This window comes from Falco cherrug, chromosome 1 (assembly GCF_023634085.1).
Source record: "Falco cherrug isolate bFalChe1 chromosome 1, bFalChe1.pri, whole genome shotgun sequence".
Classification (NCBI taxonomy): domain Eukaryota; kingdom Metazoa; phylum Chordata; class Aves; order Falconiformes; family Falconidae; genus Falco; species Falco cherrug.
The window spans coordinates 100,260,218-100,285,611 of NC_073697.1; the positions used below are offsets into that span (position 1 = coordinate 100,260,218).

Sequence of the window (25,394 nt, forward strand, 5' to 3'; positions counted from 1 at the left end):
CCAGGTAGCTCAGTGCCAGCTGTGAACCCAGGGTGTCTGAGGTTAAACTACAGCAAATCCGCTGCCATCCCTGCTCCTGCCTTACAGCATCCCTATGGCAACGCCTCCCGAACCTGGAGCTGCTAGAGCTCCTTATCAGACAGATAGAAAATGCACTGAACAGAAGGTAATTAACAGGGCTGGGGGGGGGGGGGGGGGAAGCAAAAAAAAAATACTTAACCACTGTTGGCTTAATTACAGAGAACTGCTCCTTACAAAGAGACCCTCATCAGAGCAAGAGGCATGTCTCGCCCTGGCCTTGGCAGAGGGATGCTCAGACAGCACGGGGCCACTGCTCATCCCGCACACAGTTAAAAGCAGGACATCTGTAAATATTTCTTGCAGCTTCCCCTCCGCCAAGACAAAGGGTGATGTTCCAAGGGGCAGGGAGACACCCGCTTGCCTGAAGGTACCTACTTGCTTGTGCAGCCGCTCCAGCTCCTGGGCGCTGGCACTGGGCTCCCCAGGGGCTGCCAGCAGCAGCTGCACGTCAGCGAGCAGGGCACGTGTCCGCCGCAGATCCCGCCGCAGCCGCTTCTCCACGTCGAAATCGCGATGGCCGATCTGGGGAGGGGAGAAGGGGTGTCCTGAACCCTGCTGCCCTGCTTCACCCCACAAAACCTCTGTTGGACCATTCCCTCCCACCCCAGGTCATTCCCCACACAATTTGGGAATAGGGAAAAATTTTGGTAGTGCTGAAGTCACGATGCAAGAAGATAGTAAATATCTATGTATAAATATTACTGTTGTCCTTCTATCAAATGAAAATAATTAAACAGTTAAATGAAAGGAAGAAAATAAATTTTCTAAAGGTTAAAACTAGCAGATTCCACTGAAACACCACATTTTTCCCCACCAGAAAGCTGTTCCTCTGAAAACATTTGCCTCCCCCCCTCATCTCCATCAGCCTCGTGCCTGCCAAGCAACCACCCTTGTGCCCGGAGGGACAGCCCAGCCACACAGCTGGGGACACAGGCAGGCACTGTGGGTCCCCACAACCAGAGCAACTCGTCCTTGCAGCCACTGGGCACTGTCACCCCTCTGGGAGACACCCCTGGCCGATGGGTAGGGCCAGAGAGCGGCAGACCCAGAAGATGCGCGTGCAGCGTCTGTGCTGAAAGCTGGCACAGAAAATGCAAAAGCCATTCCTTGAAAGAAAAAAAGCCAGAAAAAAAAAAAAAAAAACAACAAACCTTTGGGGAAAAGAATGACAAAGGCAGGGGAAAGTCAGCCCAAAGAGGAAAGGGAAAACCATGCGAAACACTGATGAGGAGAGCTTCATTAGGAGTTATTTACACATCTCTAATGCAAAGCATCTGGAGTCCCTGTCAGCTGTGGAGGGATGTAACCGATGCTGCTGCCTTCGGTGCAGGAGGCAGCAGTCTCTCATGCATGAATCCCCAGCAGCGCTGGCAGAAAGTAACTGCTGGGTGAGTTTTGGAGGCTTGTCCCTGGGCAGTGTGGTGTCACCACATCACTCTGAAGCCTATTAAACAAGGCTAGTAAGGAAGCACCTTAAAAAAACCCCATCTACACTCCCTCCTCAAGCTGACAGCAACCATGGTTACAAGGATAAAAGAATTAGAAACCCACCAAATAAACAGGGACATGGCTACAGTACTTGATTTCAGACTAATTGAAGTTTAAGAGCATTTTCCATTTAGTCTATTTTCCATGGCTCTTCTTGTTTCAAATCCATTCTCCTATTTTCTGCTCACTGGCTAAAATTAATTGTGCAGGTTTGACCTTGTAACCTGGTTTAGAGCTGGCTGGCATTTGCTGAACCAGAAATCGTTGGCATCTCCATTTCCTTAGTTAGTTTTCTGGCTTGGCTTTTTTTTTTTTTTTTCTTCTTTTTAATAAACTGCTCTGAAGCACACTGTCCACTGTAAATCAGATGGCATTTAGAACAACACTGCAGCGGAGTAGATTTGCTGTTATCCCTGCCATCCCTACAGACTGTATCTTGGATGCCGTTCAGCATCATTTTCCCTAGCTCAGGGTCTGTCCGCCGCCACAGAGGATGCGTTTTGTGTTGTAGCTGGAAGCAGCAGGTATATGGCAGCAGCCACACCTGCCTCCCACCACTGCAGCCCAGTGCTTTTTCAGTTACAAAGCTGGGATTTCATTTCAAAGCTGCTTTCAAGGCTCTGGTTGTGCCTCACATACACTACAGCAATGCCTGGATGCGCTGTTCCATCTCGCCTGCCCCTCACAGGCACGACTGCCCTTGGTGAGGGCCAGGGGCTGCACGGGCAGCGTCTGGGGACAGTCCCAGGAAGGAGAAGGTGCCTTTCCTCAAGAGCCCCACCGGCTTTGCTCTGTGCACTCCTGCTTCCTTCTTATCCATCTCAGTTCTCCTCCACCAAACAAGAGGGACATGTTGGACTGAGAGAGAGTTATAATAATATGCTGCTTTTATACAGCCAGATTTATTCTGACAGTTCCCAAAATATTTTGTAAGCCAAGAGCCAGGGAGATGTTATGGATAAGCCTCGTCAGACCATTTTGTGTCTACTTGAAATATGCCCACCATTTCAGTGTTGCAAAGCTCCCACATTCATCCCGTTTAATGAACACATGCAATTGCTAGGGCTGGTGAAATGGTGAAATCCAGCCGGCTTGTGCCAATGGCCAGAGGATGCGCTGCTTAATTACTGTAACTCCAGGTCATCAGCTCCTCCTCTCCTGTGCGTGCAGTGGGGGTTGCAATGCAATGGGGGCCATGCAAAGGCACTTGGGAGGCATCAGCACAAGCCCAGCCTGGCTGAGCTCTGGTGAGCCCTGGGGTGCAGCGGCAACAAGATGGCAACTCTGAAGTGCTGGGCTGATGCCATCCTTGGCCCTGGCAGCCCCATGGCCCCAGGGAAGGGTCAGGTGGGACCTCGCTTGGTCACCAGAGCTCCTTCAGCAGGAGCTGGTGCATGAGACGGCCTCTGGGCCTGACTCCTCTGCAATGCGAAGTGATTCCCAAGCCGATAAATGCTGTTCAATGAGGCTGCATTCAGCCCCTCGCCTTCTAATTTAACAGGGAGCAGCTGTGTGTGCTTTTCCCATTACATGCACTTCAATCACTGCCACAGACACATTATAGAGTGAAAAAGGATTTGTTCAACAAATGTGTCTGTGATAGCATTCCTCTGCAAAGAGCAGAATCTGATAAACTGCTTTTCTGGGCAGTTGGAGCTGCTCCAGCATCAGTCCTGGTTAGTTTGACTCTCATGAAAATACCAGCAAAAAGCAGATGACTCCCCCTGCTTAGATAATTCTCCTGTACAAAAGCGAACAGTTCCCTTCCGTGGGTCCTTAGTGGGACCAGCTGTCTCCTATATGGTGCCTGCAGCCCCAAAGCATTCCTGGCACCCAGTGCCTGCTGCAGCACACTGCTGCTCTGACGGGGTAGGGGGTGGTGGGGTGTGTCTGGAAAAGATGAGGGACAGAGGACATCAAAGCCAGCTGCATGTGCATGAGCAACCACGCTGTCGTCCTGCCCACACACACACACATTCACACTCCCTTTTTTTCCGGCAGCGTTTTGAGCCAGGGCATGGCCAGCGAAGCAGTTTGGCTGGCCAGGAGGTAGCAGCAAGGAGAGTGGAGCTGGCCCCGGGACAGGCGTCATCCTCTTACCTGCTCACACAGGGTGGCGATGAGCCCTTCCAGGTCCTGCTTCTCATGCAGCACCATCTGCTTCTCCTGGTACTCCTGTTCCAGCTGCATCTCCAGCTGCCGGAGCTATGCATGAAAGACAACCCCAGCCAGGCTCAGAGCCCAGCCACCCCTGCCAAAGCCCTATGCCCCGGCAGGGCACAGCCACCACTGCAGCGAGACCCGGGCAGTCCCTGGGAGAGGGTGTGCACCAAAGCCCCCCATCACCACAGCCTGGAGCACCTCCCACGCCCCAGGCAAAGCAGCTGCTCCTGGCCAGGAGGAGCAAGGGGAAGCAGTCCAGGAACCTAAATGACTTTTGGGGACACAATGGGCTATTTGAGCCACTCTGCCTGTGAGGCATACTCAGATGTCCCCAGAACCTGTCCCTGCAGCTCTGGAGCAGTAACACAGGGCCTTCAGCTGAGCTAGAAGAGGAGTCACCTCTAATCCCTTCAGGTTTCCTCAAGGCATTCTGTGACCATGAACCAGGCAAGCAGCACACTATTTGGTCCACCTCCCCATCAGTAGAGGTGACAGTGGCCTCGCTAGTAGAGCATGCCGTAAAGGCAGGATTTGCACTGCTGCTGGGAGCAAAAGGAGCCTGAGAGCCAGCACTGAGTGCAGGAGCCTGCATCCCTCTGCCTCTGCTCAAGCACCATTGTCCTGCAACACTGCAGCAATGACAAGTGTTTGCAGGAGGGACCCAGACCCGGGGCAGCACCACAGAGCTCTGCCGTGTAGCTGTGAGACACCCAGCAAGTCCAGCTGTGGTGGTGATGGTGGAAATGTGTTAATGAAACAAGCAGCCTACTCCACAGCCTGCTCCTCCCCTTGCAAGCAGCAGCACGGCTGTGGCTGCAAGAGCAGGCATGCCAGGCTGCAACCCTGGCACAGCACCCTGGAGACCTCTCTGCCCCAGCTGCCTCCTGCACCCCCAGCCGCTGCTAAGAGTTTAAAAAGAGAATGTGAGCAGGCTGCTACATATCGATTGCTCTCCAAAGCATCTTGGCCATTTACTCATTTGGAAAAGAATGCTCAGGCCATGCGGGGTGAAGGAGAGAAAGGATGACTGACAGCATGTTGACTGAGAGCACCTGCAAGGCACGGCATCTCCTTCAGTGATGCTTGCACTACCTTGCTCTCTGCAGAGGGCAATTAGACAGAGAGGTGCAGAAGGTCAGGGAAGATCCCAGGAAGAAGCCCTGAGCAACGCGTCCTTGCAACCAGCCCAGAGCTTCAGCAAAAATGGGCCAGCAGAGAGGGGAAGAGAGCAGTCCTGAGCTGTTGCTGCCCCATCCAGCAGAAGGGCAGCACCGTGGGAAGGCAGTGTGGTGGGAAATGGTGGTGTTTGCATGGTGGCAGCCCTCCTTGGCATGCACAGCTTTACCACTCAGGGTACGACTATGTGCTGACAGGAACACAAGGAGCAGAGATTGCCTCATTTGCTTTCCCACTTGTCCTGCCTTCCTGAAATAGCATATGCAAAGCCTCACTGACTGCTTCATTAAGCCTCAGCAATGTTAATTCACTATCAACAGCCAGGTATGCCCCAGGCCTAATGGGAATTGGCTGCTACCACACAGCCCTGCATCCCTGTATCAAACACCCCGGAGATTTTGAAGAAATTGGAATTCATGTTTGCATGCCACCAATCTCAGGGCCTTGTTGAAATGTTATTTTCCATTCAGTATCACCAAACACGAAGCCTGGGATGGCTGGACTTGATGTCCTTGGCATAATGCTGGCGTTACCAGGAGCAGCATGCCTGTATGCTGCATTGCACATGGCTCTTGTGCACCACCCCTGACAGCCCCTCCAGCGTGGCAGGGACTCATGCCTGACCCAGACCCTGATTTTTCACCCTAGGGCTACAACCAGAGCTCATGCTGGGCTGGTGGTGGGAAAGCCAGTACCCACCCACCCCACCACTCCCTGGGGAGGGAGGACCCCTGGGAATGGCTCCTCTGCACTGTGGCTAGGGGAGCTTGGGGGAAGCTTCCAGCATCATCCTCCCAGCAGTCCCAACCTACCCTCCTCTGGCAGGACTGCCGCACATCCTCCAGCTCCTCGTCCTTGTCCTCCAGCTCCTTCTGGTGGATCTGCTTCATCCGCTCTATCTCCAGCTCCAGCCTCTGGTGGAGCTGAAAGACCCAAAGATGCTTACATAGCGGCTGCACACAACCCCGGGGGGATGAAGAGGGTGTTGATGTGGGTTTGGCATGCCCGTGTGGGGATAAACATCCCCGGCACACACAGCCCCCTCTGGGTGGGTGCCAGGCTACCTGCTCCAGGTGATCGACGGCAGCTGTTTGCCGCTCCAGCTCTTTCCGCTGCTCTGCAGCGCTAGCCTCCAGGTCCCAGAGCTGCTTCCTGAGCGCAGGCACGGCACGGGCATCCAGGGCGCTGGGGGTGCTGAGCTCTTGCACCCGGCCGGCCAACACAGTCACACGCTGCACCAGGCTGGCCACCTCCGCCTCCTTCTGCTGCTCGGTAGGGGCAGAGCAGGAGGTCAGCAGCCAAGCCCCAAACTCAGGAGAGGGGCTTGGCATGACACCCTGCTCTTAAAACCCAGACCGTTTCCAGCTGTGTCATCAGAAACACCCTGGAGCAGCAGCAGGCAGTGGTCAGCCCCCTCCCTGAACCAGCAGCCCCATCACCACTGTGAGCCCCGAGGAATCCTTTCCTTCTCGGGTTTGCTCACTTGCTCCTGACCTTGCCCTCCTCCTCCCATGAGCTGTCCCACCTGCTGGGTCCCAGGAGGCCCCACTGCTTGGCGTGGGTGGCAGCAACCTTGTGGCTTCCCCCCAGACCCAGCACACCATGCCCCTGCTTGCTGGGGGGGGAGCTGGCAGGTGGCTGGTGCAGCACCATCCCACGGCAGCACAGACCTGCAGTTTCTTGAGGGCAGAGGCATGAGGAAGAGCATAAATGCAGTAAAAATGAGGGTGGGCCTAATTAGCTAAACCACAGGATGAGTATCACTTGTAAAAAGTGATAGTCTTTCTTCTGGCAGAGGATAATATTATTTAAATACATCAAGCATATCCTAGAGCTGCACTAAAAGAAATTGGAATCAAGTTGCCCGATTGCCTCTGCTATAATTGCAAAGATATTGGTTTTGCTCTGAGAGCTGCTCCCCAAACTGGGTATAATGCAACAAAGTGAGATAATTTCCTCTTACCTCTAAGCTCTGCTGAAGTTTGCCCATCTCCCATCGGATGCTGGTGTTCTCCTGTGACACTTTTTCACGGAGGCTTTTCTCAAAGGCAGACTCCCCCAGGGCCTGAGCTAACTGCAGGTCAAATCTGGAGGGGGAAAACACACGTTACCTCTCCGGAATGAGTCTGTGATGGTGGCACAGCTGCCTCCTGGCTGGGGGAGCTGTGCCAAGGCAGGCAGGGAGGCAGCCTTGGCCGGCAGCAAGACACTTCTCCTGGCACTGGACTTTCCAAGTGCTTCTGAGAAGACAAAAAAGTGTCTGCAAAGTGTTGTCGTTATTTTGTGAATCCCTAATTACTCCACACAGGTGCCAGCCACAGGAAGTGGATGGTGTGGAGCAACAGCGATGTGCACACAGGTGGTCACCGAGAGCAGAGGGCAAAACCCCACTGTAACCAGCTGCTACAGAGCCAAAACAGCCCGAAACGTGCCTGTGTGTGGGCAGCAGCCCTCTGCCCCCCCTTCCCCCCCATGGGCAGCTCCATCCCCATGGCTGGCTGGGACTCTGCTGCACTGAGGGTTTGGTTTCAGCTTAGGAAGCGTTGTTGCTTCAAAGCAATAGTCCTGGGAACTTCTCAGCACCTTCATATCTCTGGGTCAGGCCAAGCCCCAGCCCACAGTCAATGTCTCAGCTCAGGCAAGCAAGGGGCACTGTCAATGAAGTGTAAATTAAAAGAAGTTATAAAGAAAGTGATAGGCGATATCTCATGTTTTCTGTGCCTGCTTAGTCCTGGCACCTGGCATCCAATTTTTGGGCAGAAACCCTATTTCCTTCATGGGTACCAAACAGCAACAATAAGACACTGGGGGTCATTCCTTGGGCTCCTCTCCTCCACACCAGATGCCCGGTTTGCCAGCAGCGCCCCCAGCATGGACATTTCTACACAAAGGGCACAGGGAAGCCAGGAATGGCCCAGCACAAGGGTGCCCTGCACCCAGTGACACGGGAGCCAGCATGCTCTCCAAGCCCCAGGCAGCCCTCCCTGCGACGGCACTGAACGTTGCGTTGGGAGTGATTTCTCTTATGGAAGCGTGTTCCATCACACAGCAACGGGATGTAAAAATAACCTCCCAGCTTGATGCAACCTCCAGCAGTCAAAGTAGGCAAAAATAGCAACCCTTCCAGGAACTCCTCAACTGAAGGCACCCCAATCATCCCTGTTCCCCACCCTCCTGCTCCAGCAGCCCCAGCCCTTCCACACGTTCCCGCCAGCCTTACTTCTTCTGCCTCTTCTCCAGCTCATGGCTGCGGCTCTGCTGACTCTCGGAGAGCACCCGCGCATCCTCCAGCTCGCAGGCCAGCCTCCTGCACCGCCGCCGCAGCTGCTGGGACACCTTCTTGGCTGCTTCACATGCTGCCTGCACCTCGCTGAGCTGCGGGCAGAGGCAGTGGTGGGGTGGCGGAGGGACCCTATGGCATATGCACCCCACAGCTGCCCCTCTCGTGTGGGGCTCAGCCCCCCTCCAGTACCAGGGGATGCTTCACCCGGAGATCTTTCACCAAATAAGGACAAATTTAGGTGTCCTGACCCCTCACACTCCAGGCACCCTCCTGTGGGCCTGCAGCATCCCATCCCTCCTGCTGAGTAGCAAAGCTGCCCAGGGGCTGATGATTGACCCCGTTTCTCTGCAAAAAGTAACACCTGGACCAAATGAAATGGATCCCCCAAGGATTTATATTGTATTTGGGACAGAGAGACACGCAGTGTTCTCACCAGCCAGACAATGGAGTCATTAAGAAATGAGTTTAAATAAGCAAAATCTTGCATTAATGAAGCCTGTAATTCCCAACTATCTGGAAGCAAATGGGCTGTTTTGCTTTACCCAAGCTCCTAAGATTGGGCTGCTTTTATTATTTTTTAATGTACCATGAATAATATTCATTTCATAGAATCATAAAATCATGGAATGGTTTGGGTTGGAAGGGGCCGTAAAGACCATGAAGTTCCAAACGCCCCTGCCACAGGTAGGGACACCCCCGGGCTGCTCCCAGCCCCGTCCAGCCTGGCCTTGAGCCCAGCCAGGGATGGGGCACCCACAGCTGCCCTGGGCAGCCTGGGCCAACACCTCACTACCCTTGCAGTAAAGAATTTCTTCCTGATATCTCATCTAAATCTCCCCTCTTTCAGTTTAAAGCCATTTCCCCTTGGCCTATCACTGCATTTCTTTGTTGTATCCTCATGGGAAGTGACCTGAATCCCAGACACTGTGCAGGGAAGCACACTGGCTTTTCCCCTCCTCATGACAAAGCTTGGAAGCCTCCAGCTCTTCACATTAGCAGCTCTTTGCATGACAGATAGTGCAAGCACAACCCTGTCCAGTATCCAAAAGCCAGATCAGCCCCAAGACCCACCACTGAGCACCTCCCCACCCCACAGCTTCCCACCCTGTGCTCATTTGTGCTCACACTTGACCAAGGTTGAATTTTGCCACGTTCTGGTGCACAAGTGACTTTTTAAGCTTGGAGGCAGCTTTCGGGTATTCATTCTCAAACCAGCAGAAAACAGCTGGTTTCCCCGGTCAGTGAGAGCATCAGCAGCAAGTGACTGCATTTCTAAGCCTCAGCCCTGTAAAGCTTTGCCTGCCCTGGGAGAAGGGAGAGGATAACCAGCCCCACTCCACAGCGTGACCCTGGGGAGTCCCTGTCCCCCATCCCACGGCCAGGGCTGGCAGCACTTGCCTTTTGCTCTAGCCCCGTCCGGGTGCCCAGCTCAGACTCCAGCCGCTCCTCCAGCTGCACCAGCCGCTTGCGCAGGAAAGCAATTTCCGTCTGCGCGCAGTCAAAACGCACTTGCCACTCGTCCTCTGTGAACAGAGAGAGAACCGGGGGCACTGGTGGGTGCTCAGGCCTGACCAGCCCAAGCAGCCATGCCGGGGCTGGGTGGGGAAATGCACAATGGCACCACAGCCCCTGTATGGCATGAACGCCAGCGCTGAGCTCGTAGGGTGCAGCTCTGCTTTGTGCACCCAGGGCTGCCCCAGCTCACACAGCACATGTACCCCCGCCTTAGACAAAGCGTGCACGCTCATCTCATCCCATCCCATCTTGTCCTGTCCTATCCCACCCCACTTGTGTCTCAGCAGCCTCCTCATCACTCCAAAACATGTTTCAAACACACCCTGTGCTGCCAGGGGTGCCAGGCAGTGCCAGCAGCGCCCTTAAGCAGAATGCCTGCCTGCATCCCCAGCCCTGTGCAAGAGCTGGACAAGTAATGCAGAATGATGGGGTGCCAAAAACACTCTGATGTGACCAGGGGCTGGGGTAGAGCAGAACTGCTTCGGCAGGGGGGGCAAACCTCTGCCCATTGCAAGAGGCTTTGCTCTCCTGCTAGGGCAGCCTTGCTGGCCCTGCAGGTCAGGCTGGGTGCCCAGAGCATGCATTGCCCCCAGAGGGATGCCCCTACCTCCTCCAGAGCCACTTATCTTCATCTCATGCAACTGAACCAGCTGCTGGGCCTCTTCCAGTTGCTTTTCCACCGACTCCAGTTTCTTCTGCACTTGGTCATGTTTGCTCTGGGGAAACCCAGGGAAGGAAAGAAGCAGATCTACCCGGCTCCAGGGCACTTGGGTCCAGCAAGGCTGTGCCAAGAGGGTGGCATTGCCACTGGCACAGCCCGATGGCTCCGGGCTCTCCTACCTGCAGCTCCTGCAGCTCACGGGTGCCCCGCTGCCTCTCTGCCCGCTCCCCATCCAGCACCTGGCAGGCGATGTCGCCCTTGTACCGCTCATCCGACAGCTCCATCGTCAGATCGATGATCTGGGGGGGGCAGCTGGGAGTCAGTCTGGGCATCACTGTGCATGCCAGCTTGGGGGGACTGGCCATCCTGCATCGACACGAGTGTTCTGACTGATCTCATTTGGCAGCCACCTGTGCTTAGGCGACGTGTAAGTACACGCCATCACTGACCAGTGTCACCAGTGGGAACTTAGACTCCCACTGGCAGTGCCCAGCAATGAGCAGCCGCTGCTGTGCACCCCTCACACAGCTGCCTGTGGCAGGGCAGCTGCCCGCTGCCTGCACTGTGCTGCCTGCAGTGAGCTGCAGGCAGGGTTCATCAGATTTCTCCATTGTTGTAGTTGATTAACATTAAATTTCATTTAAAGCAACAAGCAGATGAATGAAGGCAGGAATTATTAATCCAGAGAATGAATTCTACTTTCCGCAAAGCAGAGGTGAACACAGTCCATCCCACTCAGCCAGTGAAGTAAGAGACTGCAGATGCAGCAGGGCCAGCAGGAACACACAGGCTTCCAATGCTCCTTTTCCTCCATCTGGCAGCATTTTAAGGCACTTCACATTTTGCAGGCACGTTACACAAACTCCTTAGGGAGTCCAGCAATTTTAACTCAGTAAAGGTTAAAAGGTAAACTCCATAGGTTTACTTTCCCTGGGGAACCAGCATTTTTCTAGGTCTGTCCTGAGGCATTAGCCTTGCTCAGCAATCCCAGCCTCGTGGGTGTGATTTCATTTTTAACAAGGAGCTTAAGCTAAGTCATCTTTAGCCACTTCCCATCAAGAAGGAGGTCCCTGGCCCTCGGGGCTGTTGGCACCAATAGCCAGGGCTGCAGCGTTGCACCCAGGCCACAGCTCAGCCACCTCTTGCAAGGGGTAGGTGCCGCAGCCTGGAGAGCTGGGTAGACCCAGGGTATTTCTAGCAAATTTGGGAGCTGCTCCTCCTCCCGGTGCTTAACAAAACCCTAGCTGCAATTGCACAGGAGCCTGTGCCTCTAAGAGGGGAACCTGCACAGGCCCAGTGGCTAGCTGGGGATGCGTGTGCTCCCCAACATGCCTCCAAGTCCCTTCTGACACGCACAGCAGAGCAGCTGATCAGCTGTCCCAGGAGCTGCCACTCCTGAGCACCATGCATGACAGGGTCACGCTCAGAGCCTGGGGATGTGCAGGACACCTCTCTGGCGAGCCATCCCCTGGGTATTAGCAGTCATGCAATTAAACTAAGTCACTTCTGGTGTCTGCAGAGGTCAGCGAGCCTGCAGTCCTGCATGCGTAATGAGAACATGATACATTTGTGTGTATTTTCCCTTTCTAATTATACCCTTCTGTCAGCAGAGGGGATGACATTCGCGTTGCCGCTTTGCAGTCTTGTAAGCCGTGCCGGTGGCAGCGTGAGGTGACATCTGTCCTTGCTGGAGGGGACATGAGCTTTGCCCTGTGGGAGTGGGAATGGCCCATTCCCAAGGCATCCAGGCTGCTTTCCAGGTGCAGACCTTGGGGGGACCTGTTGCTCTGGCACACAGGATCCCACCCAGCACGGAGCCTGCAGTGATGCTGGTTCTCCGTGCTACAGGTGGGCACTGCAGCCTGTCTGGGTCCTGCATAGAGAACCGCCTCTGCTGTGGTCACTCTGCCCTGCCCAATGCTCTGCTGATCACAGCTCCTCCTGCTGAAATGTAATTGGTGGCCATATATATCCCCAATGGCTTAATTTCTAACTCAACCAAGTGAGGCTGCAGCAGAGGCTTTTTGGGGGGCTCTACCTTGCTCTCCAGCTTCTCTGCAGTCTGCCTGAGCTCGCTGCATGCCTGCTCGGATTTTTCCAACTTCCTTCTCAGCGCCGCCAGCTCCTCCTAGGGAAGATTGCAAAAAAACCACATATGGAAAGCTCCAGCATCCTCAGTTTATTTACAAAAATCTTGTTTTCTGTTAAAAATAAGTGGGAGAGACATAACTGCCTTATTAATAAAATTTACCAGGCAACTTTGAAGGCTGCTCACTGCAAATTGCCAGGACTACAGCTCCTGACATGAATTTCATTGGAGGGAATGTCAGCTTTGGTGTGCTCACAGAGCACATTTTATGAGAAAGAAGCAAACCTCAAAAGCCTGGGATGAACAGCCAAACGTCTGAATTTTGCTCATGGAGCATTCCTGGGGCCCTGGCAGGCTATCACAGAGTGGTTGCAAAGGCACATTTTTTTCTGTGATTCTTTTTCAGGCAGCTTGACTGTAACGGCAGAAAGAGCTGCTCGGTGCAGTCTTGTGCTGCTTTGATGTCCAACAATGAGCAGAAGCAGAACATGCAGAGTCGTGATAAAACCAGAGGTTAACGGTTGATGGGGTCTGATAGATCCCAGGTGGGTTTGGAGAGAGAAACAGAAACTTTCGCAGCTTTTATTTCATCTGATCCAGCCTGAAAACGTCTTGTTAAAACCTCACTAAGGCAAGAGGAGGAGCAGGATGCCAGGGAAGACGGACTAAGAATTTAGCACAGGTCTCAGATGGTGCAAAGGGGCAGAGGGTGCCCCTTCCCAGGTCAGCAAATGACCATTTATGTCTCACATCACCAGTGGCAGTGCAGATGGAAGCCAGTACAGCTCTGGTAACAGTATGGAGCAGAGTGTCCTGTGTCAAGGATGTGTTTGGCTGCCCATCATCTAGTACCCCACAGACCGATGTGGGATACCCACCCCAAGGGGCTCAGCTCAGCGGACCCAGCCCCAGCGAGCTCGCGGGGAGCATGGGGAGGGCAGCAGGGCAGCCATGGTCCTGGGATGGGGCTTCAGCTGCAGGGACATGCTGCCTTTGTTATAGTCCCTCTAAGGAAGAAGGAGAGTTATTTCTCCACTCCACAGCTCTGCAAAACACATTACTCAGAGCAAAAACCACAGTGCTAAGAACAGATGATGACTTCTGGATGGTCAGAATAACATCTCTTCCCTGGCAAAAGTGACTTCCAATTTGACCAACCCACCAGGCAGAGCCCCTAAAGCATCCCTTCCCATCCCATCCCCTCCCGTCCTGTCCCATCCTGTCCCATCCCGTCCCGTCGCTTGGTGCATACTTCTTTTGCACGAAGTTGTTCCTCCGCAAGGTTAATGCTGAGCAAGGGACGCACACGGCTCAGCAGCTGCCACCAAGGCCAGTGCCTGACCACCTGGAAGACCACCAGGTTCTTCTGGATGCAGCGGATGGCGAGGCGCTGGATCTGCAGGGAGACACAACTGTTAGTGCCCCTCACCCAGCCATGACCAAGCCCACCAGGAAGAACCAGGCTGGGGTGCCGGGCTGGAGAGGGATGAGGTGGTGGAGGAGCGCTGCACCACAGGGGATGGCATCTCATGGCTGCCCAAGGGGCAGGGCAAGGGGGGTACCCTTTAAAGAAGCAGCCTTCTCTGCTCAGAAGTGCTGCAATTTGGATGCTCTGTGCTGTATTACAGCAGCGCTGACCCTCTGCAGCAGCCTGAGCCCCTGCTGAAGTGGGCACAGGGTATCCACACCCCACAGGATGGATACCTTCAACCTCTTGAACTTCTGACGGCTGAGGAAGCCCTTGCAAGCAGCCTGGAGCAGGATCACCTTCTGGGCGATCAGCTTGTCACGTTGCTTCTCCAGCCTGGAGATGACCCCCGGTTTCAGGAAAACCTGACAGCAAGCAAGAGAGGTTACACATCCCGAGGACAGGGTCTGAAGCCTGCCCGCAGCCAGCAGGATGTATTTCTGCCTAACACCTGGCAGCCTCCCCTGAGACCTGCAGGAGACCAAAGGTCCTTGGACCAGCTGAGACCACCGAGCGTGACCCCTGCATCAGCCCGAGATGCCAGGCTGGAAGGGGGCTTCAGCAAATGTGGCCGAACGCACAATGTGCCAGTCTGCCCCATGTCATGAAGGTACCCAAGGCAGCCTGGCACCAGCCAGCCTGGGGACACTCATGGGACAGCAAGAGGGAGCTGTGTCCGTCCCATCCACAAGCCCAGCAGCAGGATGGCTGCACATCCCGGAGAGCATCTTCAACCCACCCTTACATCTCCTGTCCCTGGGCATCACCAAAACAGGGTGTACAGGGCTGCCCAGGTGCCACTGACTCCCTGAGGACGAGGGTGCTGAGTGCCCTTTGGGATCCAGCCCTCACACCTCATGCATGCTGGCATTTGCTCTTTGTCCCTGACTCCTCTCACTCCTCCCTTTCGACATAGGCATCAACTGTTAAAAGATGCAAGTCCTTAAAACCCTTCCCTGGGGCCACTGCCCATTTCCCACCCACTGCGAGGGCTACGGCATTCCTGACAGTGTACATACAGATAACGACAAAGATGCCAGTTTACAATAGGAAAAAAAACCACAACTACATAATTTTCTTTAAGTGAACTTGTCAGAAAGACCTCATAAATTATATAGACTTGCTGATGCCATTGAATTTAGCTCAGTATCGACCTGTCAGAGTGTAAGATATCTCTTGGTCATTGCCTGATGAAGTTCTCGGGATATGGGACCAATCGCTCCATATTATTGTACACCATTTGCATAATACAGCTTTAATAAAAACTGAATTACGCTTGTGAAGCCGGTGGTACACTTAAAGAGCTGCATTTTAAAGATGCCAAATTGAATCAAAGAACAATTCCAAGGAAACTCACTTTCTTGAGATAATGCTATGATTGCTCCACCACCTATTTGATTGTCTCATTAATGCCGGTATTAACTTCACAAACTAGGGAGTTTTAGAAGCTAGTACAAAATCAATGCTCAAAGCAATGGCAAAACTAACTCCTCTATAACAAGATGTGGCTAGAGCTGCTATCATGCTATTGATTAAGTACAAGGGTTTCATAGAAGAGATAATTGCAAACTGCACTCTGCAGGATAAAAGAAAGTTATTTTGTTCCACAGAACCATTTCACAAATTCTTTCTTTATAGACTCTGAGAGCTGAAGGCAAGCACACATGCAAAATTAAATTTTCTTTGAGATTATCACATTTAAGTTCAAATGTTGTTGCTGTGACAATTCTTGCATCTGCAGCTGCCCAGCCTAGCAGTGTTACCCTAGCCCACCAAAACCATCAGCTGCTCAAGCTCCATTTATTGTCATGAGACATCAAAGGTAACTAGGGACTTAGATGCAACAAGGGGCCAGATTTTAAAAATTAGGTACACAGTTTACCCAAGCTAGTGCTTTCAAATGTGCATTAGGAGCCTTCTGCTTTGATTTTCAGTGAGGCTTGGCTTCCCAGCCCACCTGGGAACCTCAGGGAGCAGCAGAGGAGGGGCTCTCTCTCCAGTTTGGGGAGCTTTGGGCAGCTGGCAGTGCCCAGTGGGGGCTGGCTGTACCCTTAGGCACCGAAAGCAATGGGGAAGCAGAGACCAAAGTGGTCATACCTGGCTGCGTCCTATGGCAATGCTCTTCTTCTCCAGATCCAGCACCTGGAAGAGCTCCTCTATAGCCTGTGGAGAAGCAGCACATCATGCAATTGCTCACAAAACATTTATACCCTGGTATGAACCTGCTGAAATGAGGTACAGGGACCCCTAGTCCTTATAGACACCCAGTAAAGGGTGCATCCTGGTGTGCTTTCATTTCTGCCTCCCCATGGAAAGGTACACCTACCCAGCCCGAGAGCAGCCTCCAGAGCAGCTGCCCCAGCCTCACCTCCCAGTGCGAGAAGGGCTTTCTGCCCTGGAGGCTTTTGGCAAGATGGGGAGCAGAGATCTGCTGCTGCGTGCAAGATTTTCCCCCTTTTGCTGCCACCCTTGGTCTGGAAGGACCCCGATGCATAGGGCAGGTATGGAAGGACGTTACTCAGGGGAAGGTAAGAGCCTGTCCTGGCACTGTCCAGCCAGGGTCCCCAGCTGTGCTGTGCAGCTGTGAGCCCTCAGTGCTCCCCTCCTGCCCAGCTTGGCAGCAGCTCAGCCTGTAGAGCCAAAAGCAGGGGGGAAAGCACCGAGTTCCCCCACAAGCTTGCCAGTGCAGAGCTGAGCCCTCACGGGGAGGCAACCAGGAGATTAGTCCTGAGCCGTAGGAGAAGCCTGGACTCAATTACTCTGAGCTTTGGACCAACATGCGAACGTAACAGCCAGTAACATCATACATTTCCCCGGCGCAGCAAACGTCATCTGGAGTGATTTGAAAGCCCCAGGGCTACAGAAATTGCAACAAAAATCCTCCACTAATACTTCACAGCATACAACATGAGGCTTTGGCGGCCTCATGCATCTCCTCTATGAAGGACAAACCCGTGCACAAAATATTTCATCACAGCCCTGGGAGCACCTTGCTGCAGCAGAACTGCACCCCTAGCCCTCACCTGCAGCTGTGCATGCACCAGGGCGAGGTGGGGATGGAGCATGTCAGTGCACGGGGGTATGGACCACCACGGTGCATGAACCCATGTGCCAGAGGTGAGGAAGCACCAGCACCGCGGCTGTGCCCCGCTCCTGCGATACTGCTGGGACTGAGGCCGGGCACAGGGCTGTGCAGGACAATCCCATCCCATCCACAACGGTGGGGCTGGTGCAAGCACGGGGTCAGTTATCGCTGCACAGTCACCCTCGCTACAGACCAGCATCTCTTGTTCCAGCAGCCGAGTTACTGCAGCTTACTGGGAAGAAGTCTCCAGCTAACAAAACCGTGTGGCAACAAGCTCCAGGAGGATGGGATTTTTCAAATCCCCTGCTTACATGCTGCCAACAGGGCACCCTCTGCCTCCTTACAGCATTTAATAACAATATTGACCTTTTCCAACTGTCAAACTTGTCTTATTAAATCCCAAGGTCTTAACTGAATTTGCACACACTGGCTGGCAGTTTGCACAACAGAGCACATGCCCATGTTTAATTCATCTCCTCTCAGCTCTTCCCGGCTCTCAGTGCTTCTTGCCTCACTCATAGCCTGTTCCAGGGGCAGAGGAGGTTGTCCCCAGGTTTTGCTACATATTTATTATGAAACCGATAAAACTGGCAGATCTCCACCTTCATTCCCGAGCTCCTTTGACTTTCAGGCTTTGTGGGATGAGGCTAAGAGCCACCCTGGGCTGCTGCTTTACAGGTGCCTGAAGGCAGATGATGCCCAGTCCCCAGGAAGCCCCATGGTCGCTGCTCTGTTGGGTCCCAGGGAATGCTGCCTGGTTGGTCTTCAGCCAGCTGGGTTTTGGGGAGCCATGGAGAGGGATGGGGTGCTGCCATGTTTGGCCATAGCAACACACAGATCCTGGCCCCTGCACATGCCTCCAGTCCCACAGTTTGTGCCCTGTCCTAACAAGACCTACCAGGAACACAGCCAGAGCACCAGATGATCAAGACACAGCCCTCAGCAAGCAGGCTTTTCAAAGCTGTCTCCTCTTGAGTATTAAAAAGAAGCAATAACAGGCTTCATTTCCAGGCTGATTTCTCCAAGTCCTCTCCACGGTGCAATAACGTTGGCAAATGCAGCCCACACCAGGCATGTTTACTGCCTTTGTAAAAACAGTCCTCAGGGGGAGAAACTGGGATGAAGAGCTGAGCTTGGCTGCTCTGCCAAGTTGCTGGAGGACCCATGTCCCTCCGTGCTCAGGCACGCATGGGCAGGGTGAAGAGAAGCAGGCTGCAAAGCCACCCCCTGCAACCCAGTGCTGCATGAGGCTGCACCCACGCAGGACACAGAGCCGCTGCCAGATCACTCCTGATCATTGCTAGAGATCTCTGACCCTACGGGCTGACCCCACAGGCTTCCAAAACCAGTCGCTGTTTCTCGGCAGCACTGTGAACGCTGGTGTGCTACTCTGAGCCCTGCTGAATGGGGTTGTACTCCTTCATCCCTAGTGCCTGGGCACAGCCTTGTGTTTAAGAACCCCCAGACCTGCACTGAGAACCCTGCTACCAAAGCTCCTCAACAGCTGTCCAGATGTGTGTTCCCACCTGTGGTGGGTCCTGTGGCAACAGAGCAAAGGAGCATCACCCACAGCTGTGACGCCAGAGCTCGGCAGCCCACAGACCTGTGGGTACTGAGCCTACAGCAGATAAAGGAATAATATCAGCAACACCAAATGCCTGAGTGAGGCCCAGGGCAGGGGAATGCTGGTGTGATCCAGCCCGTTTGGAGGGAGCACAGCTGGGCTCATGCAGGGTACGGGCAATGTCAGCACAGGGGCTGCCTGCAGGGACCTCCAGGAATTGCTCCTTGTTGCAAAGAAAGCCCTGACCACGTTAGGCAGGGCTGGAAGAGCCCTGGCACTGGCAAAGGCCCATGTAGGGCTCTCAGCCCACATTCCCCAGCCCAGCACACACCTTGCTCTCATCCGGCACCTCGTAGGCAGAGGTGTGCTTCTTCATGACCTCCGGAGCCAGGACCTGGAAGCGCCTGCGGAACTGGGTCAGAAGCAGGCGATCCGCATACCCTGGGGGCAAATAGACACGGCTGGGGACCACACCAGCCCAGGGGCATGCGGCTTGCACCAAAGTATTGGGGAGGGAACCAGTTGTGGGGGGCTGCTGCGAAGGGTGGCACCTCCTGTGCACAGCTAAAGGCATAGCAGGTGGTGGGTATGGGGGTGATCTGCCCCTAGTGGAGAGAAACTGATGCAGTGAGGGCAGGGCAGAGGGAGTAGAGAAGCAGCAGGGATGCGCTTGAGATGGTGAGATGCCATCCCAGCACCTCGTGTCATGCAGAAGGTGCCCCACAGCCTCCTGCATGGATCCCTCTCCCCCTGGCATGGACTGTGACCATGGTTGGTGCAGGTCCCGCCTGACACATGGATGCTCCAGGGGAGCTCCCACTGGAGCTGCAGCTGCCATGCCCAGGCTGTGCCGCCCAGTAGCACTGCAGGCTGCAGGCAGGAGAGGGGCTGGGAACCCCTGCAAGAAACAGCAGTAAAACTTGGGGGTTTTGATGTAGGGCTGACAAGAGGAGAATGATGAGCAAAGCATGGAAGCGCTGAGCCACCAGCAGGGCAGCACTGGTAGACAGGACTGGCACTGCACACGGCAGTGGCGAAGGGCCGGGCGTACCGATGCGGTGGAGGCGCAGGGCATCCATGAGCTGGGTCCCCTCCAGCTGGGTTCGCAGGGCTGCCACATCCAGCTGCAGGGTTGTGTCGGGCGGTGCGGGGAGCCGAGGGACTGGCCCCTCTGCCCCCACTCCTGGGAGGAGGCAGTGGACAAAGTGCAGCTGGGACCGTCGGAGAAGGTTGACGAGCGCGTCCTGCCAGGCAAGCAGAGGTCAGTGTGGACAGAGGGGGACAACGGGGCAGCACGTGACAGTAGTGGGAAATGCTCCCCACGCACCCGCTGCAGGATGTCTGGGCAGGTAAAGGAGTCATCCTCAGAGCCCTCAAAGCCCTCAGTGCTCTAAAGCATGTTAGGAACAACCGCTTCAGTCAGAGAGGTGACCCCAAGATGCAGGTCACAGATGCTGAGCAGGACCCTTCCTCCTAATGTCCCGTGTTTTCAGTTGATGGGCTACAAAAAGTTACCAGGGTCGAGGATTGCCGGACAGGTGTTTGCCAGGACAGCCAGGACCACAAAGTGGACTGGCCAAGGAGTCAGCTGAGCCTCATCTCCTCAAGAGAGTTTAGCCACCTAATTATGGCTGAGATAGCAGAAGCTTGGAATGTCCCCAGCACGGAGGGCCAGTCTACTTGTCTGAGTGCTTAAGAGGATTAAGTAGCAGCACAGCAAGGTGTGTGTGTAATCTGCTTAATGATTTGTTTGCCTGGGATGCTTTCCCTGAGTGACAGCAGCGCTGGGGAGGCTCGCGGCCACTCGCAGCCAGAGCAGAATCCTGGACTAAAAGCCCTGCAGGGACACAGAGCCACAACGGTGGCCACCAGCCCCATGGTGCACAGGGTGCCTGCCAGGGGGTGTGGGGCTCCCCACTAAGGAGGAGTGTGTGAATGGCAGGGTGTCGGTGTGAGATCAGGATATGCAGTGCTGCAAACACCCCAACCCACAGCCATGAGGGGTCTGGTGCCCACACTCACCGCCTGCAGTTTGAGCTGAGCACACACCGACCTCCGCTTCACAGCTGCGATGCTGCTTGCAAAGGTCTTCCTCACGCAGCTGTTGCGGTGCAGGGCCGCCTGGGAGCATCCTTCCAGCCCTGCCACAGCATGGCAGGCCAGTGGTGCCCATGAGCGCAGCAACACCAGCTCCTTCACGGCATCTCTGTCAGGGCGAGCAACAAGATGGGGTGGTGGGGCCATGGTGGTGCCAGGGAACCTCTGCTTCCCAGCCCCTTCAATGGGGATACAACGCCCAGCACCCCAAATTCAACATTGGTGCTGCTGCAGGGCACCCGGCCATGGAGTAAAGCAGTGTGCTGGGACACCCTCCACCTCTCTGTTCCTCCCTGGTTTGGGCACTGAGCTATTATTCACTGTTGTTAAAACTTCCCTGAATTGAAGCCCGAAACAAAATGAGCTGGGGAGTGTTTAAGCAGAAGGCTAAAATCATCCCGTGTGCACAGACAGCTCGATTACATTTCAATTCCAATTTAGTTTACAAGGTGCCTCGAAGCAGCGGGGGAAACCTGTGTGGTTGCTGCACAGTGAGCTGCCCTCGGCTGGCAATGCCTCGCGGCACCGGCCCGTGCCAGACGCCCAACCCTGCAGCACTGCAGAGCCGAGGACATCGTGGGGTCCCCTCGGTGGCCCCCATCCTACCCCCTGGCCACACCCACAGGAGGGGACCCCCACTGAAACATCAACAGCACAGATCTGCTGACTTGCAGAAACCAGGCAGCTTTGATGGAGAGCAGCTCACCACGGCATTATTCACCAGCTCACTCTGTGGCGTCTACTGTGATCACAACGTGTGCATCTGGCTGTCAGTCAGCCCCGGGGTTTGATGGCTGTAAGTCAAATCACTTGACATCTGCTCCCCCCACCTTAACTAAACTCTCAGGATTCCCACAAAGCTGCGTTGAAAGGTGTGGGGTTTTTTCCTGGCTTTCTTGTAGTTTTTCCCCTGGGTGATGCTGGACTCCAGCAATGCAATGCCAGTGTTGGCAAGTGCCTCAGGCAACCCCACAGATGGGATCCACTTGAGATCCCATCCCCTTCCTGCCCACCCAAGGGCAGATTAGCTCTGTCCCCCAGGCTGTGCATTGGGCAGGAGGTGGGGGGACGCTCAGGGACACCTTACAGCCAGCACCAAGATCACTGCCCACTCTGGCTGCCTGCAGCTCCTCTGACCTCAGCCAGACTGTGGGTCCTCTCCTCTCTGTTGGGATGCCCCACGCAACCCTCTGCCTTCCATACCCCAAACGGCCTCTTGGAGCTGGGGCAGGTTTGCAGTCTCCAGCCCCAGCCTCCCCAACCCATTCCCACGGCCGTGGGGATGGCTGCTGGCGCCGTGACACCTCCCCTGTACTTACACCTTGGACTGCTGCAGCACCTGGATGGCGTTTTGTGCTGAGAGGTTGAACTTGGCTTTGTTGACCCAGCCCGTGAAGTCGTAGCGCACAGGGTCCGTGCCCAGCTGGTGGGAGATCTCAAAGTGCAGCACCTGCTCGCACTTACGCATGTAGCCATCCCCTGCAATAGCAACAGCACCCCAAAATCGCCCAAGAGGAAAAGCCCAGCAAGCAGTTTAGTTTGATACGTGATTTCTTAAATTTCAAAAACTAGATGGTGATGCCAAAGGATGGGCAGCCGAGCTGACCCCAACTTACCCTCCTGGTCAGGTCTCTTCGTGGCGAAGTAGGAGCACAGGCGGTCGAAGGCAGTGCCATCCCCAGAGTCTGGGATCAGCACCTCCTCATCCAGGATCCACAGCAGCCCCCTGCGATCGGCCCCCGGGCTGCCAGGCAGCGCCTGTGGCTGCCGGAGGAAGATGGCTCTGGGTGACAGGGAAGGGGCAGGAGGGCTGCCAGCAGCTGGATCCAGCCACAGCCATGCCAGCCTGCTCCCACCTCACCCCCATCCTGCCCTCCAGTGCCACTGCCCAGCTGTGTCCCCTGCCCCAGACCAGGCTTCTGGCCTGATCCAGCTCTGGACATCACCCCCAAGACCTCCACAGTCACGCAGTGTCCCAGAGGGACCAGTCATCCTGGCTCTGCAGCCAGGCTGGGAGGGGTGCCCGGGGTGCAGGGCTTGACCAAGAGCAGGGCTTATATTTTAGAAAGCCAAAAAGGTCTTAGTTAATGCTGTGCCCCCTCCACCACTGCAACACCCCGGGCTGCTCTGTGCAAAACACACCACAAGGTCCCACTCTGTCTCTGAAAGCATCACTCCTCTGAGCAGGAGGATGCTTCGAGCACAGCCAGAGCAACCAGCATCCCCCACGGCCACGGGGACAGGTTACCTGTGAGGAGCTCAGGTCGATGATGGACAGCGTGGCCAGTGGAGAGCGCTCTGGAAGATCAAAAGACACCTCAACATTTTCCTGGAAAACATTATTTAAAAGCTTGTTTCAGTCATGGTCTGGCATCTGAAAGCCAAGAGGAGGTAGGTTTGCATGGAGTTGGGGGAAGATGGTGCACGCCCTGCTCCTGCTCGGCTTTGCAGAGATCCGACCCCAGGGGAGTGGAGCAGCCACTGGAGACACCTTCACCACACAGGGGGGCATGGCCGCATCTGCCCCCTGGGCAGGGCTGTCAGGGCCACCATGCCCCCCGGGCGTCTGCAGCGCTTTGTGGATGCCAGACAAGCTGCATAAATCATGGGTATGATAACAACTGAAGACTTAAGAAAGCACCAAGAAAACAATAAATTATTTAATTTGCAGCTTGCAAGGCTTCAGGCTGCAGGGCTCACCCACCACCCCCAGCTCCAGCACCCGCTCCCGATCCACCAGCACTGTGCCCTGGAGCAGGGGGAGCCCCCCGCGATGGGCACAGTAAGCAAGGCTTGCTCTTGCTCACGTATGAACCGGGGATGTTCAGCAGAAGTTGTAGCTTTAGTGTCTCTCCATGGTAACACACGGTGAGATTTTGTTCAGGACTCAGGCCTGCAGCCTGAGCATGCAGGTGGGGCTGAGAGCAGCAGCAGGGCCCAAGTTTCTTCCTACCAAGGGCACATGCCACTACCACCCTCATGTGGGACCCAACTCTGGGAGAAAATGTGTCACTGGGGCTCAGGCTCACAGCTGCAGTCCAGAGGCTCACAGAGACATGTCCTGCACCAGGGCAGCCGTCTTCGGACAGCAACAAAGCCGAGGCAAGACGAGCCTGCTGAGCCCTCCGCCATTTCAAGCTTGACAACACATTCATCACTAGTGAAGAGCAAGCATGTATATACTTACTTGGCACAAGTGATGTGTGAATATTAAGCTATGGGTATTCAAGTACTTTCCCAGGGTTAGAGGTATTAATGTAACTTCTGCAAGCCTAACAAGTTCATCTCTCCTTGTAGAGCTTTCAGCAGCTCATTTCTGCAATAATTTATCATTTCCCCTTCTACTCTGGATTATTCATCTCCTGAGGAAAAACTTAACTGCACCAACAGAAGGGCACGAAGCCTCCTGAGCTGGAACAAGTATGTCCAAAGAGATACCAAGGCAGCCTGGCATCTCTGGCATGTCAGAAATACCCAAGAGGATCTGTGACTGGGGTGGCAAGGCAGAAGAGAGACCCAGCTCAAAGCCACCACTCTATACAGACCCCTCATCTCTGCAACATCCCTCCTGATGAAGCTACTGAGTGTGTTATTTGGTTACACAACGGCAGGGCACAGGGACCCGTTGGGTCAAAGACAGCCCTGTCCCCAGGTGCTTGGAAGCTGCTCTCCAGGATGCTGCTCTCACCCCTTGCTCCTCACCTCTCTGTACCTCTCCATTTCCAAAACAAAGGTTTTCTCATAGAAGAGAGCCTGCAGCCGCTCGTGCACGTAGTTGTGGCAGAGCTCTTCAAAAGTCGCCGCTCGCTCACTCCGCTGGTGCCGTGGGTTGTGAAAGCCAGGAGTGTCCACCACCGCAATGGAAGCCATGGAGAGGCTCTGGGAGGAGAAAGACCTGGGGAAAGAACCGCACACACCACCAGGTTTTACCCATAGATGCATCTCAGCTCTCCCTTCAGAGGTAACACTGCCTCCTCTCCACAACGTGCACATCCCTGGGTGGGCACCATCCCATGTAGCAGTGACCAGCCCAGTGCTTCCCCCCTCCCTCTCTCCCAGTGTCTCCTGTGAGGGAGCACCCACACCTCCTGGCACAGCTCCTGTGATTACCCCTTTTGCTTCACCCACCTCTTCTTTGATCTATTTAAGCCAAGCATCTCCTCCCAGCCTGGATGGAGACACATGGCACCGACTGCTCCTAGCCTGGCCTAACAAACACTTAACAGCGGGCTGGGGCCAGATGCCGCCCTTCCCATGTTTAGCCCCATCCTGGCACTTAAGGTATTTAAAGTACTACATCTTCATCCAAACGTATTAAGTTTGATGGAGCAATTAATTTGCAAAGTGGCTAAACTGGCATGTGACACCAACGCTGAGGACAACGGGAGCATCCAGAGCCCCAGCTGCCATGTTGTGCCACACTGTCTGTGCCATTTCTACAGGGGAAGCTGTCAGTGTTCAGCTCCTGGGGAAATCTGTAAGAGGAACATGTGTGGTCGGAGCAGCAGACATCAAGGAGCTTCTTGGGAGAAAGAGAGTTGTTTACTTCTTCAAATGTTGCTTGCAGACTTTTCCAGTATTTCAGATAGGGACAGCAGTGGAGTCTGACCATGGGAAACCTCTAAGATTGTTTTTAATGCTCATTTCTGAAATAGGCATCGCAGTGTGCTGCTTCCCCAGCTGCAGTGCTGCCCCTTTCCCCACAGCCCTGCTGACAAGGCAGC

At 54.6% G+C, this 25,394-nt stretch overlaps 1 protein-coding gene across 1 annotated transcript in view; it reads right to left on the minus strand.

Moving 5' to 3' along the window:
• MYO18B (myosin XVIIIB) overlaps positions 1-25,394 on the minus strand; it is a 74,265-nt gene that overhangs the window by 30,252 nt on the left and 18,619 nt on the right. Inside the window, exons 13-32 of the mRNA XM_055699120.1 lie at positions 24,373-24,565; positions 22,919-22,999; positions 22,287-22,434; positions 21,990-22,149; positions 20,596-20,779; positions 19,625-19,817; positions 18,905-19,014; positions 16,022-16,087; positions 14,161-14,289; positions 13,709-13,852; positions 12,406-12,495; positions 10,547-10,666; positions 10,314-10,422; positions 9,590-9,714; positions 8,129-8,283; positions 6,872-6,995; positions 5,973-6,173; positions 5,721-5,831; positions 3,670-3,774; positions 457-603 (exon numbers count right to left, since the gene is read on the minus strand). Of these exons, the coding sequence (XP_055555095.1) occupies positions 457-603; positions 3,670-3,774; positions 5,721-5,831; positions 5,973-6,173; positions 6,872-6,995; positions 8,129-8,283; positions 9,590-9,714; positions 10,314-10,422; positions 10,547-10,666; positions 12,406-12,495; positions 13,709-13,852; positions 14,161-14,289; positions 16,022-16,087; positions 18,905-19,014; positions 19,625-19,817; positions 20,596-20,779; positions 21,990-22,149; positions 22,287-22,434; positions 22,919-22,999; positions 24,373-24,565 (2,695 nt within the window). The remainder of the gene's footprint in view (positions 1-456; positions 604-3,669; positions 3,775-5,720; positions 5,832-5,972; positions 6,174-6,871; positions 6,996-8,128; positions 8,284-9,589; positions 9,715-10,313; positions 10,423-10,546; positions 10,667-12,405; positions 12,496-13,708; positions 13,853-14,160; positions 14,290-16,021; positions 16,088-18,904; positions 19,015-19,624; positions 19,818-20,595; positions 20,780-21,989; positions 22,150-22,286; positions 22,435-22,918; positions 23,000-24,372; positions 24,566-25,394) is intronic.